Source organism: Olea europaea, chromosome 4 (assembly GCF_002742605.1).
Source record: "Olea europaea var. sylvestris chromosome 4, O_europaea_v1, whole genome shotgun sequence".
Classification (NCBI taxonomy): Eukaryota; Viridiplantae; Streptophyta; class Magnoliopsida; order Lamiales; family Oleaceae; genus Olea; species Olea europaea.
Genome location: NC_036240.1, coordinates 4,661,670 through 4,676,335, shown reverse-complemented (window position 1 = coordinate 4,676,335; position 14,666 = coordinate 4,661,670). Strand labels below are relative to the sequence as shown.

The 14,666-nt window shown below is 34.4% G+C and overlaps 2 protein-coding genes across 3 annotated transcripts; one reads left to right on the top strand and one right to left on the bottom strand.

Annotated features, from left to right (window-relative positions):
* LOC111393352 (putative protein phosphatase 2C-like protein 44) lies at window positions 1-2,685 on the top strand. Its single transcript, XM_023018854.1, has 5 exons — window positions 1-158; window positions 709-1,011; window positions 1,208-1,463; window positions 1,607-1,743; window positions 2,440-2,685. Exons 1-5 carry the CDS (start codon window positions 126-128, stop codon window positions 2,575-2,577), a joined length of 867 nt encoding a protein of 288 aa, XP_022874622.1. The 5' UTR covers window positions 1-125; the 3' UTR covers window positions 2,578-2,685.
* Window positions 2,686-3,247: 562 nt separating this feature from the next.
* On the bottom strand, window positions 3,248-13,001 carry LOC111393351 (casein kinase 1-like protein 10). Of its 2 annotated transcripts, none has more exons than XM_023018852.1 (14): window positions 12,278-13,001; window positions 12,139-12,179; window positions 11,723-11,792; window positions 11,481-11,629; window positions 11,304-11,399; window positions 9,245-9,315; window positions 5,697-5,758; window positions 5,478-5,541; window positions 5,292-5,376; window positions 5,076-5,202; window positions 4,853-4,926; window positions 4,701-4,764; window positions 4,397-4,527; window positions 3,248-3,852 (listed from the first exon to the last, which is right to left on the bottom strand). In XM_023018852.1, the coding sequence occupies exons 1-14, from the start codon at window positions 12,351-12,353 to the stop codon at window positions 3,574-3,576; spliced, it is 1,389 nt and encodes a 462-aa protein (XP_022874620.1). In that variant the 5' UTR covers window positions 12,354-13,001; the 3' UTR covers window positions 3,248-3,573. The 2 variants fall into 2 exon arrangements, with proteins under 2 accessions (XP_022874620.1, XP_022874621.1); XM_023018853.1 differs by having other exon boundaries at window positions 4,701-4,761.
* Window positions 13,002-14,666: the final 1,665 nt, after the last annotated feature.

Genomic DNA, 14,666 nt, shown 5'->3' with positions numbered 1-14,666 from the left:
CCATATTAGAGTTCTCATTCACTTCAACCTCTTCTCAATTCAAAAGTCTTTCCATTTCATCTGATTATTTTTGCAATCAAACAGCAAAAATCATTTGAAAAATCGCATAAACTGACCAATGAATCATGGGGCTCAAGGATCTTCATCTTAAGCTCAAGGTAACTCTCTTTCTTTCATGCACACAGCAGAGGCCAATCGAATACAAAAAAATGAATGCTGGGTTTTTGGGTTTTCAATGTTATATGGATAGTAATGATTCTTTTATGTTTAGGGTTTAAATAAATTCTTCCCATTTTTCTTGCAGCTTGTAATTACAGTCTTTTCATAACAGTTACATATTTATTTCAAATGAATAAACCATTTAGTGATCTCTCTAGTGTTTTTGTATCCTTATCCAAAAATATTTTCTTAAGTAGAGGTGTAAAATGAGTAGTGTTGGTTAGACTTTTTGCCTGGCACGACCATCACATGCCAGTGTTGTGAATGAATTAGGGGACACAATCAAACTTGCAAAATAAATTTAAAGAGCATAAAGCATTCGATATTTTATTACAATTGTTTTCTACGTGTTTTCATTCCTAAAACTGTGTTGTGGTGTCTACACCAGACCTATTTTGATTTTTGACATACCTATTTGTATGTACATGGGTGCAGTTACATGTGTACATTTTCTTTTTTCCTTATGCCTTAATTGGTGTATATGGCTAGGCAACTAGGCTAAGAAGATTTCTCATTGGAAATGGAGGAAATAAAGAAAGAAAATCAGATAATGCAGAAATTAGGCCTCCATGGATGATGAATGTATCACATGGATATCACGTTGTTGAAGATAGGTCATGGACATGGGGTGGTACACCGAGTCATAACGTGACGAAATTTGACTCAGTCGTGATCCAAAGAGAACAGATAGAACAGTGTGAATTGTGGTTCTTTGGAGTTTTCGAAGAAGGTTTTAGCGACGGGGTTCTCGACTACATGAAAACAAATTTCTTTAACAAGAAGCTCAAAGAGGTAAGTAGTTTGCGGATTTGATAATGAAAGATGATGTTTCTCCTTTATATCTATGCAGTTCATATTTTGAAGATACAGACCCTTCTAAGTTGGTGAATGTGATAACTGTTTTTCAATTTCATTTATGGAATATATTTGGACAATATTTTACTGCCAAATTATCCAAATTAAATGAGGCCTTTTTTATGAAATGCAGTCAAATCTGTGGAAAAGGAGCAAGGAAGCAATGAGAAGGGCACATCTGAGTGCAAGAGCAAAGATGAGAGAAAGACAGAAGCCAGAGGCAGGGGCAGCCGGGGCAGAGGCAGAGAAGCCGGGCTCGGCTTCTGCTATTGTGATCAATGGGGAGAAGCTTGTGACTGCAAACGTGGGGGAGTACAGAGCTATTTTATGCAGAGATGGCAAGGCGTATCAAATTAGCAGAAAACACTGGTCTCAGAAGCTCATTCCAGGTAAGAATGCTTTGTCACGCATACTTCTATTTATGCGTAAACGAGAAGTTAGCATTATTCTCAACTCTCACAAACCAGTTATTTCTTTTCTCATTCTCCCAAACCAGTAATTTCTTGTCTGATTGTTGTTGTTTATGTGTCAGGTGCTCTACGTATGCCTCAAGTATGTGTAAGTAGTGGGGGAACAAGGAACTCAAAAAGCTCAGAATTAGTAGTTGGGTCTGAAGGGATAGATTCTGAAACTGAATTTCTTATCCTAGCAAGTACTGGCGTTTGGGAGGTAACAACCTTAATCAAATGTTGGAAATGTGGAAATTCTTTGAATTTTACTCTGTAATGTGAAATCTAGGACACAATTCCACCTAACAATGAATTACCAATGAGTTCACATAAATACGAGCATGTCTGATCAACAATGACTCGAATAATCACAGTTGGAAAAATTCAAATCACCCATTCGACGCTGTCAACTTGGAAGATTACATGGAGATTATGAATGCCAACATGCACTCAACTATCACTTGTTATTCCTAGAGTCACTTTTATCTGTCGAGCGATAGCCCTTCCACTTGGCACCGTCGGATCACTAAGGCCGACTTTCATCCCTACTTGACGGGTGGGTGGGGCAAGTGGATGTTGTCTTTACTTTTCTCTCTGCTGTGGCCCTCCCATTGCCCTAAGCTATGGCAGCTCCAGCTCGCAACCACAGGGGCCTGCCATGCGAGGCCAGAGTGGGCTCAGCCGTCGACCTCCAGCACAAAAACCTCTCCCTTTTCATACACATTACAGGGTTGCCTTGTTTGGTCCTGAAAACCACTCCTATTTCCAATAATCTTAGATGACTCACCCGACTATGAACAAGACTTTAACGTCCTTAATATCTTCAATGTTGTCTAATATTGTTCAATCCCCTCACCTAACACGTCAAATTGTTTAATTATCATCTCCTTCTCTGTGTTTGATCATATTTCTACAGGTTATGAAGAACCAAGAGGCTGTAAATCTGATAAGCCACATAGAAGACCCTCAAGAAGCTGCAGAATGCTTAGCAAATGAGGCTTTGACAAGAATGAGCAAGACAACTATCTCTTGCTTAATCATCCGATTTGACTGATACATCATGTTAATTATTGATTATTGCTTAATCTTGCTCACCATGTTGCTAATTGTTTGTTGACACCTGTAATATTCTTGGGAATAATATTGGATATTGGATGGCTTGCCAAACTCGAGAGCAGAAATGTTTACACTAATGTCATATAACTCAGGATCAGATTTCTCAAAAATATGGCTACAGTTATATGGTTATGAATAACCCTAAAGTTTAAATTCTTAGTTAAACAAGAAGTAATGAAATTTCGCTTAATAATTATTTCATAGGGATTAAAATCCAAATGTTAATTTAAATCAAAATCAACAATTAATTTTAACCAAAAATTTTATGAGACCTACAACTTTTCAGCTACGTATTTCATGAACTTTTATTAAAATCTTATTTTAATTCACAGTAAACAATGGCTTTATGTTATTACTTACAATGATCAGAACAAAATGTTCATATCGATCCCCAAACTTTCACTTTTTGTTTAAATTGATCGATAAATTTAAATTTTGTTATAACTGAATTTATCGCTTATTGCAATTCAGTCATTCAAGAAAAGCCAATATGACAATCGATTCAAGCTTTCTCCGAAACCCTCCTTTTTCACAATCAAAATTTTCATTTTTTTCCTTTCTAGTGGAGATAAGGAGAGTAGAAGACGAAAGCAAGGTACAATCACCAATGACAAAAGGAGCTAAAGATTTGGAAAGTTGTATAACAATGGATAAGACAAGTACTAGTAGAACTACAATAGTCTAACGATAACATGCATCATTGTTGGGTTACAATACAAGGTTAAAGCTAGAATAGTAAGTAACAATTTTCAAAGAAGTGGCTTTACGACAGCTGAATTCTTAGGCCACACGGTTAAACTCGACCCATGAAATTTTAGTTGCATACCCGATACTCAGAGTCACGAATGTATAAAATAGGGTCGCTTTATTTCCATTGTAAGGTAGGAACAATGAGGCTTTAACACAACCACAATGTTTCAAATACGCCATTTCATCATTTTCTTTTCCCGGAGCCAATTCTTAGAAGCTCAAAGCTACGGAGAGCATCATCATGGCCGCCTCTGGAGACTGCAGCACGCATGAAAGAAGAAGATTTGGACTCAAAGCCAGGTTGTAATCTGTGAGTGGTGGATAGTCGACCGCTGCCAGAACCTAACCGGCTATTGCGATTTTCACTGGCTTCCCCATAGGAGCTTGGCCTGCTGCTTGATAGTAGGCGGCTCTTTGAAGTGCTACCAGTGCGAGATAACCGTCCTCTTTCAGAATCAGGTTGCTGGAGAATGAAGCAGCAAGGGTACATAGTGAAATAGAATGCAATTCAAGGTTCATTCAAACAAAAAGAAATTGCACCATTGGTCCCAAACTATTGCTCCATTAACAAAATGATCCCCAACCTTTAAAAATAAACAAATTTCACACCTCCCAATGAGTCCCAAAGGATAGTAACTTCGGGTTCTGGACACCAGCTTAAGTCTAGAAGCAAAACTTAACTTACAAAAGGTTGGACATGTCAAGGTCACGTGACGATTTAACAATGATTTAGAAAGTTTCCAGTGCCAGGGATTGATTGTGAAATTATAATAAAATGTGGAAGATCTGTCACAGAAGCATCTCACCTAGACTGTAGTATCAAGTCATTTGCAAGGTTAGTAAATAACTTGCTCATTTTCAAATATTGGAGACCAACTTGCTATTGGAGCAATAGATTGGCAATGCTATAACTTTTCCTTGAACAAGTGCACACACGGAGAAGGAACACCGAAGGCAATAAATAGAGTGCAGACAAAACAGATTAAACCTAAATCATCAGTACTCACCACATCTTTTGATGATGGCACGTCTACCGATCTGTGCCTCGAGTTTTCCCTGTGCAAGCCTCCATTAGAACCGTTCCTTTTGGCAAATGCTTCAACTGCACCAGATAATTTGTCTCGAACTTCTTGCTTCACTATTGATGCACATAAATAATGCAACCATTTGTTAGCCTATTGATTTTCAGATAATTGTGTTAAATATAAAAGCAATAGAAAGTTCCCAATGCACGTGGCAAATTCAGTCGTGTGCAGTGGATACACAGTAAAATCTTGGTGGAGTTGAAAAAAATTAGGGGCCCTAGCAGACCTGGAGTCTTGTGTACTCTTTCAGCCGATAGCCCAGGGTTTATGGGTAATTTTCCCATTGGCTGCTGATAAAAGAAAGAAAAATATAGATGCAAACCATAACTCAAAAAATAAAATAAAAGTTAGTAAACAACAAATCAAGAGAACACTAACTCGTGCTCTAGAACTGGAGCCAATCTGTGGATACTTCAATATAGTCCAGTCAAACACATAGTCCAATTGATAACCTGCTCCAATTATCATATTCATCAAGGACAAACCATTAAAAAAGTCTTGAAATCAACTTTGAAGATGTTTTATTGACTATGAAATGGAATAAAGTGAAAAGAAGATACAAACGGCAATTGTAATAGTAAACATCTATACATATGTTTACCTTCTCGAATAAAGAGGTCTTGGAAAAGCCTCTTCAAGTACATATAATCAGGCTTGTCCTCGAATCGCAATGATCGACAATAATGGAAATATGATATGAACTCCGATGGATAAGATTTACAAAGAACCTGTCAGAAAACACAAAATGTTGTCATTCAAAAATCTATCACATAAAAAAAGAATTCATACAAATGACACCAGGATAAACAAGTAATACTTCTACAGGTGTAAGCATCTTCTTCTCACTAATTTTGTCATACTTTTGCTTCTTAGTGCCAGCTTTCAGGCCCTGCCAAGGGAGGCTAAGATGAAAAAACCAAATGTGATTAGTCAGTTATGAATGAGAGAGGAGAAAGAGCAATAGAGAAGTCTGAAGTGAAATTCTCATGCCAGCATGCCTAACCTTCCCCTGAGGAAGTACATAAGGACATAACCAAGAGATTCTAGATCATCCCTTCTGCTTTGTTCTGAAATAGATGATCAGAGGAAAGGTCAGTATAGCAAAAATTTGTTACTGCAATTGTATTTCTTCATTTTGTTCCAGTTAAATAGTTTGAGATGAGCAATCATGAAGCAAGATAAGTATCTTCAGAAATTAGTTGCAACCATAAGGTTCACTCACCAACTCCAAGATGGGTGTTTACGCTAGCATAACGAGCCGTGCCAGTGAGATTTTTATTTTCCCTACAAACAAGAAAAGGCCAGCAAAGTACTAAAGATGAATATTGAAAGCTGAATTAATATTCAGACGTCATCTCAGTTATCTATAATGTGCACAATGCACATGAAGAAATAAGAAAAATTTTACATTAAGACACATGCATAATTGAAAATGTTTATAGTTCAATTAAATGCAGATTTATCATTTCACACTTCATATGGCAAGAAAACAAGGTATCATCACATAGAAAAAGTAGCATACAGAGAATGAGAATTGTTGAAAAAGAATGTTTCCATCTCCATTTGATAAAAATAGTCTGTAGCACAAGAAAATGGGCTCCAACAGCTCCTAGAAACTACTACTACTGACTCTGCTCTAAAGTAAAGTAAACAAAACGAAAAGAATGTAACAATATTTGGCAACAGGAATATTATTTGGTTGGATAAATCCCAGTTGGCAGGGGATCAAATTGGAACACCGTATGAGGCCCTCAGCATCCTCTCCACGAAGTGTATATATAGCTTAAAAAACGCTTAATCAGGCTTTTGTCTATGTGGGGTGAGTAAGCCACTCAAGACAAACCAATAAAATAATACAAAATGTGCTCATAATAAACCATAAAACACCTTAAAAATCAATATAACAAATTAACAAAATTGCAAATAGACATAAAAGCTTCCATTTAGAAAGAATTTATAAATAGATAAACCACAAAACATCTTTAAAATCCTTAATAAAACAAATTAACAAAATTGCAAACAGACATAAAGCCTCCATTTCGAAAGAATTTATAAACAAATTAATTTAGAAATGGATAGAAATGAATGATGGATAGGTGGATCGTACTTGTAAATCCATTGAAATAAGTGGTCGAAAATGAAGTTTGACCATTTATAAATTAGTCAAACGGAGGCAAAATAGATTAAGAAGATAGCAAATAGTAAGTTCTCAAATTAGCAATCATGAAACAAAATTGTAATATACCAGTAGGAACTAGAAACAACTTAGAAATCCGTATATCATCACTACTAACAGAATCTTTAAGGGAATCATCAATATCATGCTTCTCGTCAAACAGTGTTTATTCACATTATTTATTGTCGTCCTTCACTAGCAATTATGTATCCTACTTCCCTTTCCCTTTTGTGTAAAGGAAAAATAAAAAATAAAATACCTCTAAAACATTCTAGATCATAAATAAATATGCTGAAAAGTTAAGGACAATAATAAAATTTCCAAAAAAGGGAAGATAAATGGGCTAACACCTTTATCCTAAGTCTTACAAATTGTGCTTATGCATTTTGTGAAGCCTCAAGTGAGGCAAGATTCGAGGCATAAGATACAAATAGTTTTCTAAAAAATTTATGTATATTTGCTCTTGGAGGATCATGATTTAAAAAGGCGCCTGAGAGCCACACTAATTGTTCCTTGAGGCAGTACTATTTCAATAAGGCAGTTGCCTCATTAACTGATGTGCACGCCACAGTAAGCATGCCTCAAGGAACATGAGTTGTGCACCTCAGTTTCATTGTGACCTTTAAGTTGTTTTTCATTTTTCTTTAAAAAAAAAAAAATTACGCACTTTCTATGTCTAAGCTTGAGTTTTCCCCTATTTGCTGCATCGAATGTTACACAATTTATACACGGGTCATGTCTTCCAACTGTTACAAAATTTATTCATGGGTACTTCAACCAGACACGACAATTTATGCAAGGGTTTAAGTCTTCCAACTATTACACAATTTTTGCAATTTTAGTAAAATGAATTATTGTTGACAAAAAGTTCATATTAACAAAATTTTGACTCTTTTTAGCCATGTCCCCCGTATCCTATGTTTTAGAAAATAAAATATCCAACACTTAAATACATACCAGTACTCGAGACTGAGCATCATAAATTTTGGATACTACACTTACATAATTCAAAAATGTTTGCTAGAAATAAACTGATTAATCATCAATGGCTATACTTTACTAGCAATAAAAAATCATATAAAAAAAATCTCTGTTAACCAACATTTCTATATGTGACTGTCATAGGAATGCACATTGTGATACAATGTCCTCCATCACACATGTACGAATATAAACAGAATTTAGTTTTCACCAATCCATCAATCTGCAAATAATAAATTATTAATAAAATTATACGTTTACTTCAATTCCTATCCATTGGCCAAGACCCTTCAATTATTGAGTTACAATCATTTCAAAAGACATGTTTCCTTGGTAGAAGGACCTAATACAAAAGGCTAACATTTTGATCACTTTGCTAACCAGCAATGATAAAGACCAACTATGATAAAAAAAAAAAAATATTTAATGATGCTTGGAAAAACTTCCAAACTGCCTACGTACCCCATAAAGGAAATCAAGTCATAACATAGTTCACTTTGATTTGGACAACTTGTTTTACCCCATAAAGGAGATTAATTCATAACATAGTTCACTGTGATTTGAACCGCTAGTTTTTTTATGAATCAATATATGCACTCTCCGTGTCAATACCTATCTAACTTTATCCCTTCTTGACCAGACGGAGGAGATATGAATTCCAATCAAGTGGGTATGTGATTTAAAAGTTAGGAGGATATTTTCTCGACATCTAGCAGGAAACATTCCTTAAACCCACTTTTACTAGCTAGTATAAATCGAGTCAAGCAAATTATGTTAGTTATTAATCGACAAAAACTGCTTCTAGGTTAGGTAGGCAATGGCGCAAGTTGAGTGAAAAGCTTTGAGAGGAAGGAAGGTCCTTGATAATTACAAAAATGAAACCAATCACATTTTCAGGGAGTGTGAACAGAAAAAATCAGTAAATAGAGTTAGTGGCTACTTTCTGGGGATGGAAAGTGAAATTTTGTTGTCCTTCAGTCTGTGAAGTAAATGGCAGAAAAACAGAAGTGAGCTTTACCAGTCCCACTACTAGGAGAACAAGACCTTTTGTATGATGTAGAGTTAGATGCATCTCTTCATACAGCTAAAGACTACAAGAAAAACACCTTGAGCCAAGCACACAAGCTATTCCCTAAGAGAAAATAAAGATATAACTATGCTGCCAAAACAGGATCCTCCCTTGAGATGGTAAGAATAAAGATTCAATCCAGTGCTACTGTTTAAGTGTGTATTTTTATAAAGGAAGAAACTAAAGAAGTACAAATCCAATAATGTAGCAATGCATCATCTTCCAACATACTACCCCCAGCCACCCAACCCGTCCCCATCTTTCTCCTCCTTCATAAATGGTAAATAACATGGAGAGTTGCCTCAAAACGAGCTCATATCAACCAAACTGGGTGAAAGGAGTGCCTAAAGCAATCGTAGGAATTCAAACAAGGTAAATGCCTTTAGCTTAAAACGCCTACAAAATGAGGTTGGGAGGAAACTTTTGATTGCTGATTAGAAATAGATGCACAACTGATGCCATGCAAATACGTAATACAAACTTACAATTAAAAGATGAAAAAAGTAATTATGTAGCCAAAAAAAATAGCTTATCATGTTCATACCTGTATGGTATGTGCTTATGAGTTTGAAGATCCCTATATTTCTTTGCAAGCCCATAGTCAATGATATATACCTGTTCAAAAAAGACTAGAAGGTGTGAGTTTAAGAAGGTAGAAAGTTGAAAAAATTCAATAACATAAAAATTTAAGTGCATGTTAAAAACCAACCTATAAGCACATCAAATTCATTAAATGTGTTACCAAAAACTAAAAAACTTAGACCATGTCTCAAAATAATATTAAATCATTACCATTGTTATGAAACTGAATAAAAATATTCAACATTTCACCAGCAACAGGAAAAAAATATACTTCTTGGTAAATCTTAACTCCAGGGAAGGGAGCAAATCCAGCTCAGAAAGTAAAAGTTATTAGAAAAAATAAAATATTTTCATTCAATTCTATAAATGGTTCAGGTTCTTTTAGGCCCTCATTAAAGCCTAATGAAGGATTCAGGTATACTACTGATTTCTGTGCTAAAGTTTTGAATTAATAATCTTTATATTAGTATAATCGTGAATGCTGTATAGATAGGCATACTAGCTAGAGTGTCTCAAAAGACAGTTTTAAACTGCAACTGAACAGTCAGTAAAAGAAACAAACAAGAGACCCAATAGGAGTAAGATAAAATAATAGCAAAACAAACCATTGTTTTTTGAACAACAGAATACCTCAACAGGGATAAACTACAAAAAATTTGGGGGAATATGTCCTGGAGCACAGAGTGGACAAAGGGAAAGACAAAAGAATTCAAATTCCATTACCAATTTCAAATATTATTTTGCATGATTTTCAATAGCCCACTAGGTAAAACAACATATTTGTGGGTTGGGCCAATTGAATATGAAATAGAATCAAATAACCTCTCTTCACTAAAAATAAGTAACAATAGCGAAGAGAATGTGAATTTTATATGTTAGATTTACAAAGACCAGATCAATAGGACTACTGCTGAACTTCCTATTCATCCTGAAATTATACAAAGGCATAGATATAATCTCTACTTTCAGCTAATCATTAGTTGAAATGGATAACTTCCAAAAGGAAGCAACAAGTCAACCATCCTTGGCTTCAATCCCAAATTTGGAACTTTTTTCCCTTTACCAACCAGTTTAAGTGAGTTTAAGTGTGAATCCATATCTCTCTTGGAGCATATATCTTATTCTTACACAAATATACATTGAGCATGAGACTCCGTGAGGGTTCATTAATGGTAAGACAACTGATTAATAATGATGTCCCGATTCAGCCTAACTGCAGACCGCACAATCCACAAATCCATGCACAACTATATAAAATTCCCTACTAGATGCACATCAATGCGACCTCTAATAAGTCTATCAGAACTGGCTCTTTATCAATGGAATCTCATAATCAATACATAATGAATTGGTATTGTGTGTTGATATAACAATAAATGAACACTAAGAACTAGCATTCTTATTGACACTAGAACTTATAAGGAAGAAAATATATTTATGAATAGAAACAAATATGTAGTATTTAGACAAAGTGGATTTGTAATAGTCTTTCATTCCAATTCAAAACTTGTATCCATGCATTCATATTCACTCCGGAAACTATAGCCATCCCATGAAGCTCAGAAATAGGGGCACAATCAATACTCCCAAATCAAAAGGGAATAGATCTAACAAGGAATTGATCAATGGGCAATTTCGTAACAAATAAATACAAATTTCTACTTGAACATCACTCAAACTTTCTTGGGTGTCGCCATTATGTATCTAACAGGTCATACATTTGCTTCGGATACCCATCAGACATTGTACTCTCTAAAAGCATATATCTCACTTTTGCCATATGCATTATGCATGACTCTGCAAAGTTCAAGAATGGAGAACTGCCCAATGACAATGTCCAACAATAATTATGTTCTTTACAGTTCAAAGGATACATGACAATGTCCAACAATAATAGTGAAGGCAACTGGCAAAATATACAAAGGAGATTGAAGTCCAAAATAGTAAGAGAACAAAATAATATGTGCAGGCACAAACAAGCAAAAATATTTCACCTGAATCAGAAAAAAGAGAGAATATACCTGACTTGCTTTGCGCCCCAACCCCATTAAGAAGTTATCAGGCTTTATATCACGGTGAAGAAAACCCCTAGAATGCATGTACTCTATTCTAGCGATCTACATAAAAGAGAAGGCAGTGAGTAAAATTGAAGTTGCCAAAACCATGTAAACAATCTTCTATGAAGGTGGAATACTTACTAACTGATCAGCCAGCATTAGAACTGTTTTTAATGTAAATTTCCGATTGCAATAGTTAAATAAATCTTCTAAACTAGGTCCAAGAAGATCAATAACCATGGCATTATACTCCCCTTCAACTCCAAACCATTTAAGGTGGGGAATCCCAGCTTCATTCAACAAAAGAGAGCATTAACAAATTTGCTTGTCTTTAGTGCATAACCAATAGCAAACCAAGAGAATTTAGAAATTAGTAAACTCACTGCCTCCCTGAAGAAGCATATACAACTTTGATTCATAGTGAAGCTGAGGGTGTTTAGTTTTAGCAGATTCCTGTAAAAATGAGGAGAGAAAAAATATGTTTTCACTAAGAGAACAAAATGCGAGATATTGTACTGCTAAGTAAACTCGTAGAATAAAATATTAATGGCCATTAGGCAAATGGCAAACAATAATTACATTGATCAACCACTTAGCAAATGGGCTAAATACAGCACACAATCAACTATTTTTATAAAATAAAAAATAAAAATAAATAAAAAAAACTGCTTTCTCTAGTTTCATAACTAAAAGTTAAATTTTGTAGGATCGATAAGAAGACTTCACAATCCAAAATAAACAAAATGAATTTAGACAGAAACAAAAATGTAGAGAGCACGGTGCAAAGTTTTCAACTCACCAGCTTCACAGCAACTTCTTCTCCAGATTGTATATTTGTTCCTGATTTGAATTGAAATCAATAAATAATTTCAACGTGAAATCCCATAAAAAAATTAAGAAACCATTAATTTATAGTTCAAAATGGTAATCAAAATTACCCAAATAAAGCTCTCCAAAGGATCCACTTCCAATCTTCCTCCCCAGCTTAAATTTACCTCCAATCACATGATCCATACTTAATTTCGAAAAATGAATTAAAAACGACCCAAATAAAAAAATTAATCTTGCTTGATTATACAGTTAACCATTCAACACCAAAAGTGATAACTTCTTCTCAACAATCAAATCCTCAAATTCAAACAACGGCTCTCAGATCCATTCCAACTTAATTACAGAAAATGATTAAAAAAAAAATTATTTCTTTGATGAAAAAAATTACGGTAGAAGCCCCAGTCCTAAATGCTAATTTCTTATTGCTGGTGATTATAAATCAATAAAGACACTGAATCAAAGTTTTAAAAGAAACCCAATAAAAATCTACATATTGACATGGAAAAGGTCAAAAATCTCAGACTACGGGGAGGATAGACCTAAAATGTATAAAATCCAGGTTTTGTTTTTGGTTTGACGGAAAAATATTTATTTATTCATTGTACGTGTAAGGGTGTAAGTATGAAGTGCAGAGACTAATGGGTTATGAAGTGGAACCAGGAGGGAATTTGAGACAATCTAACGAAATCTGCGGTATAAATTCTGGGAGGCTCTGTGTAGGAAATTATAGAGAGAGAGGATGAGAAAAACTCAGGTTCCTTTAAGCATTCACTAGTGGGGTGTGGTGGAAAAGAATTGTGTCACAACTTCTGTTAACTTTTTTCTATACTCACCGCTTATTAGACTGGAAAAAATGTCAATTGAAAATAAGTTTGGATAAGCTTACAATGTTTATTATAAGTTTTGAAAATAATTTTGTCAATTGGTATTTGGTAGAAGTCAAGTTTGATTGGTTTGTGTATGCTTAAAAGTGAGGGAAAATTGCAATCGAGGTATCAAATCTTTTGCTTATTAACAGACTTGACCTAACTCTTTCATTTGTGTCAGTCACGATATCAAACCTTTTAAAAACTTCTTGTTGAAGTCCAAATGGATAAAAATTATTAATTTGACTGTTAGTTGGCCAAAGAATTAATATTGATCATAATTTTGACTAATTTTAAAAGGATAACATGATATCTTTACATTTTTCAATTGAAAACAAAAACCTTCCACTCCATCCCTTTCTTCTTCAAATCTTTATCCCAAAACCACCACCAACTAGTGGTCGCACCACCCAACCCCTACGTCACAAAATAAGAGTCAACCTCCAATAAGAATATCAATGTCAGCACCACCATCGAATCCATGGCCACAAGCTATTCTTACCTTAATAACCAAGTCAGGAGGGATGCATTTTCGACCTTTCCTCTTCCAAATTTCTCGCAATTTTATATTTGGGCTTCAAAAAAATTCATCGTTCTCAAAATATTCCAGAAAAGTTATGTCGAAATCAACCCGAGTTGTTGCTTATTTTGTTCTTCTTTTAGCTTCATTAACTCTTTTTACTGGAACTTCTCCGGTTCTTGGATCCCCTACAAAGATGCCGAGAAGGCCTGACTCGTTGAAGAAATTTAAACGATACAATGTGGATTGTGACTTGAATTTTGGAAGGATAGTATTAACTTGTTTGCTACTATTTTTCTGGATTAATATAAGGATTTTTTTTTTTATGTAAATAGTCAAATTTGAACGTGTATTGCACGTTATTCTAAAATATTTTATAAATGATGTAAAAGTAATATTTGATACCAATATGTTGGAGGATTTGATGAGTCTCGGACGAATTAAAGAAAATAAAATTTAGCACAAAAATTTAGGAGAATAAAATTGTACTCAAATTGAACTCTTAAAACTCAATTTTTATGATTCCAATTTTTTGTAATGATGAAATACATGTTTTGGTAGGTGCCGATTTTGGTGGGTTTTGGTTTTTGGGGTGAGTGAAGAAGATGATGAATAGCGCGCTTTTGTTATTTAATTATTAATATATTGTAATTATGTTTTTGGTTGAAAATGTAAAGTTACCATTTTATCCTTTAAAAATTGTTCAAAATTATGGTCAATGTTAATTCTTTAGTCAACTAACAGTCAAATTAACAATTTTCATCTATTTGGACTTCAACTGCAAATTTTTAAAGGTTTGGTATCATGTGGGGTACAAATGAAAAGTTTGGGTCAAATCTATTAATAAACTAAAGGTTTGGTACTTCAACTGCAAATTTCCCTAAAAGTAATGATGACTTGGCAATGGGAAAATTATAAGTGGAACATTTATTATAGGTTTTGCCCCCATTTTTTTCTCATTATTTTTCTTCTCTCCCTTATTTTTAACCATACAATTTTTTATAAAATAATATTACACACAAATAAAAAAAAATTCATTCATTTTTAACTACATATTTTTTTTTTAAAAAGAAACTAGTCCAACCATTAAAATTTGAAAAGAATGGGTGG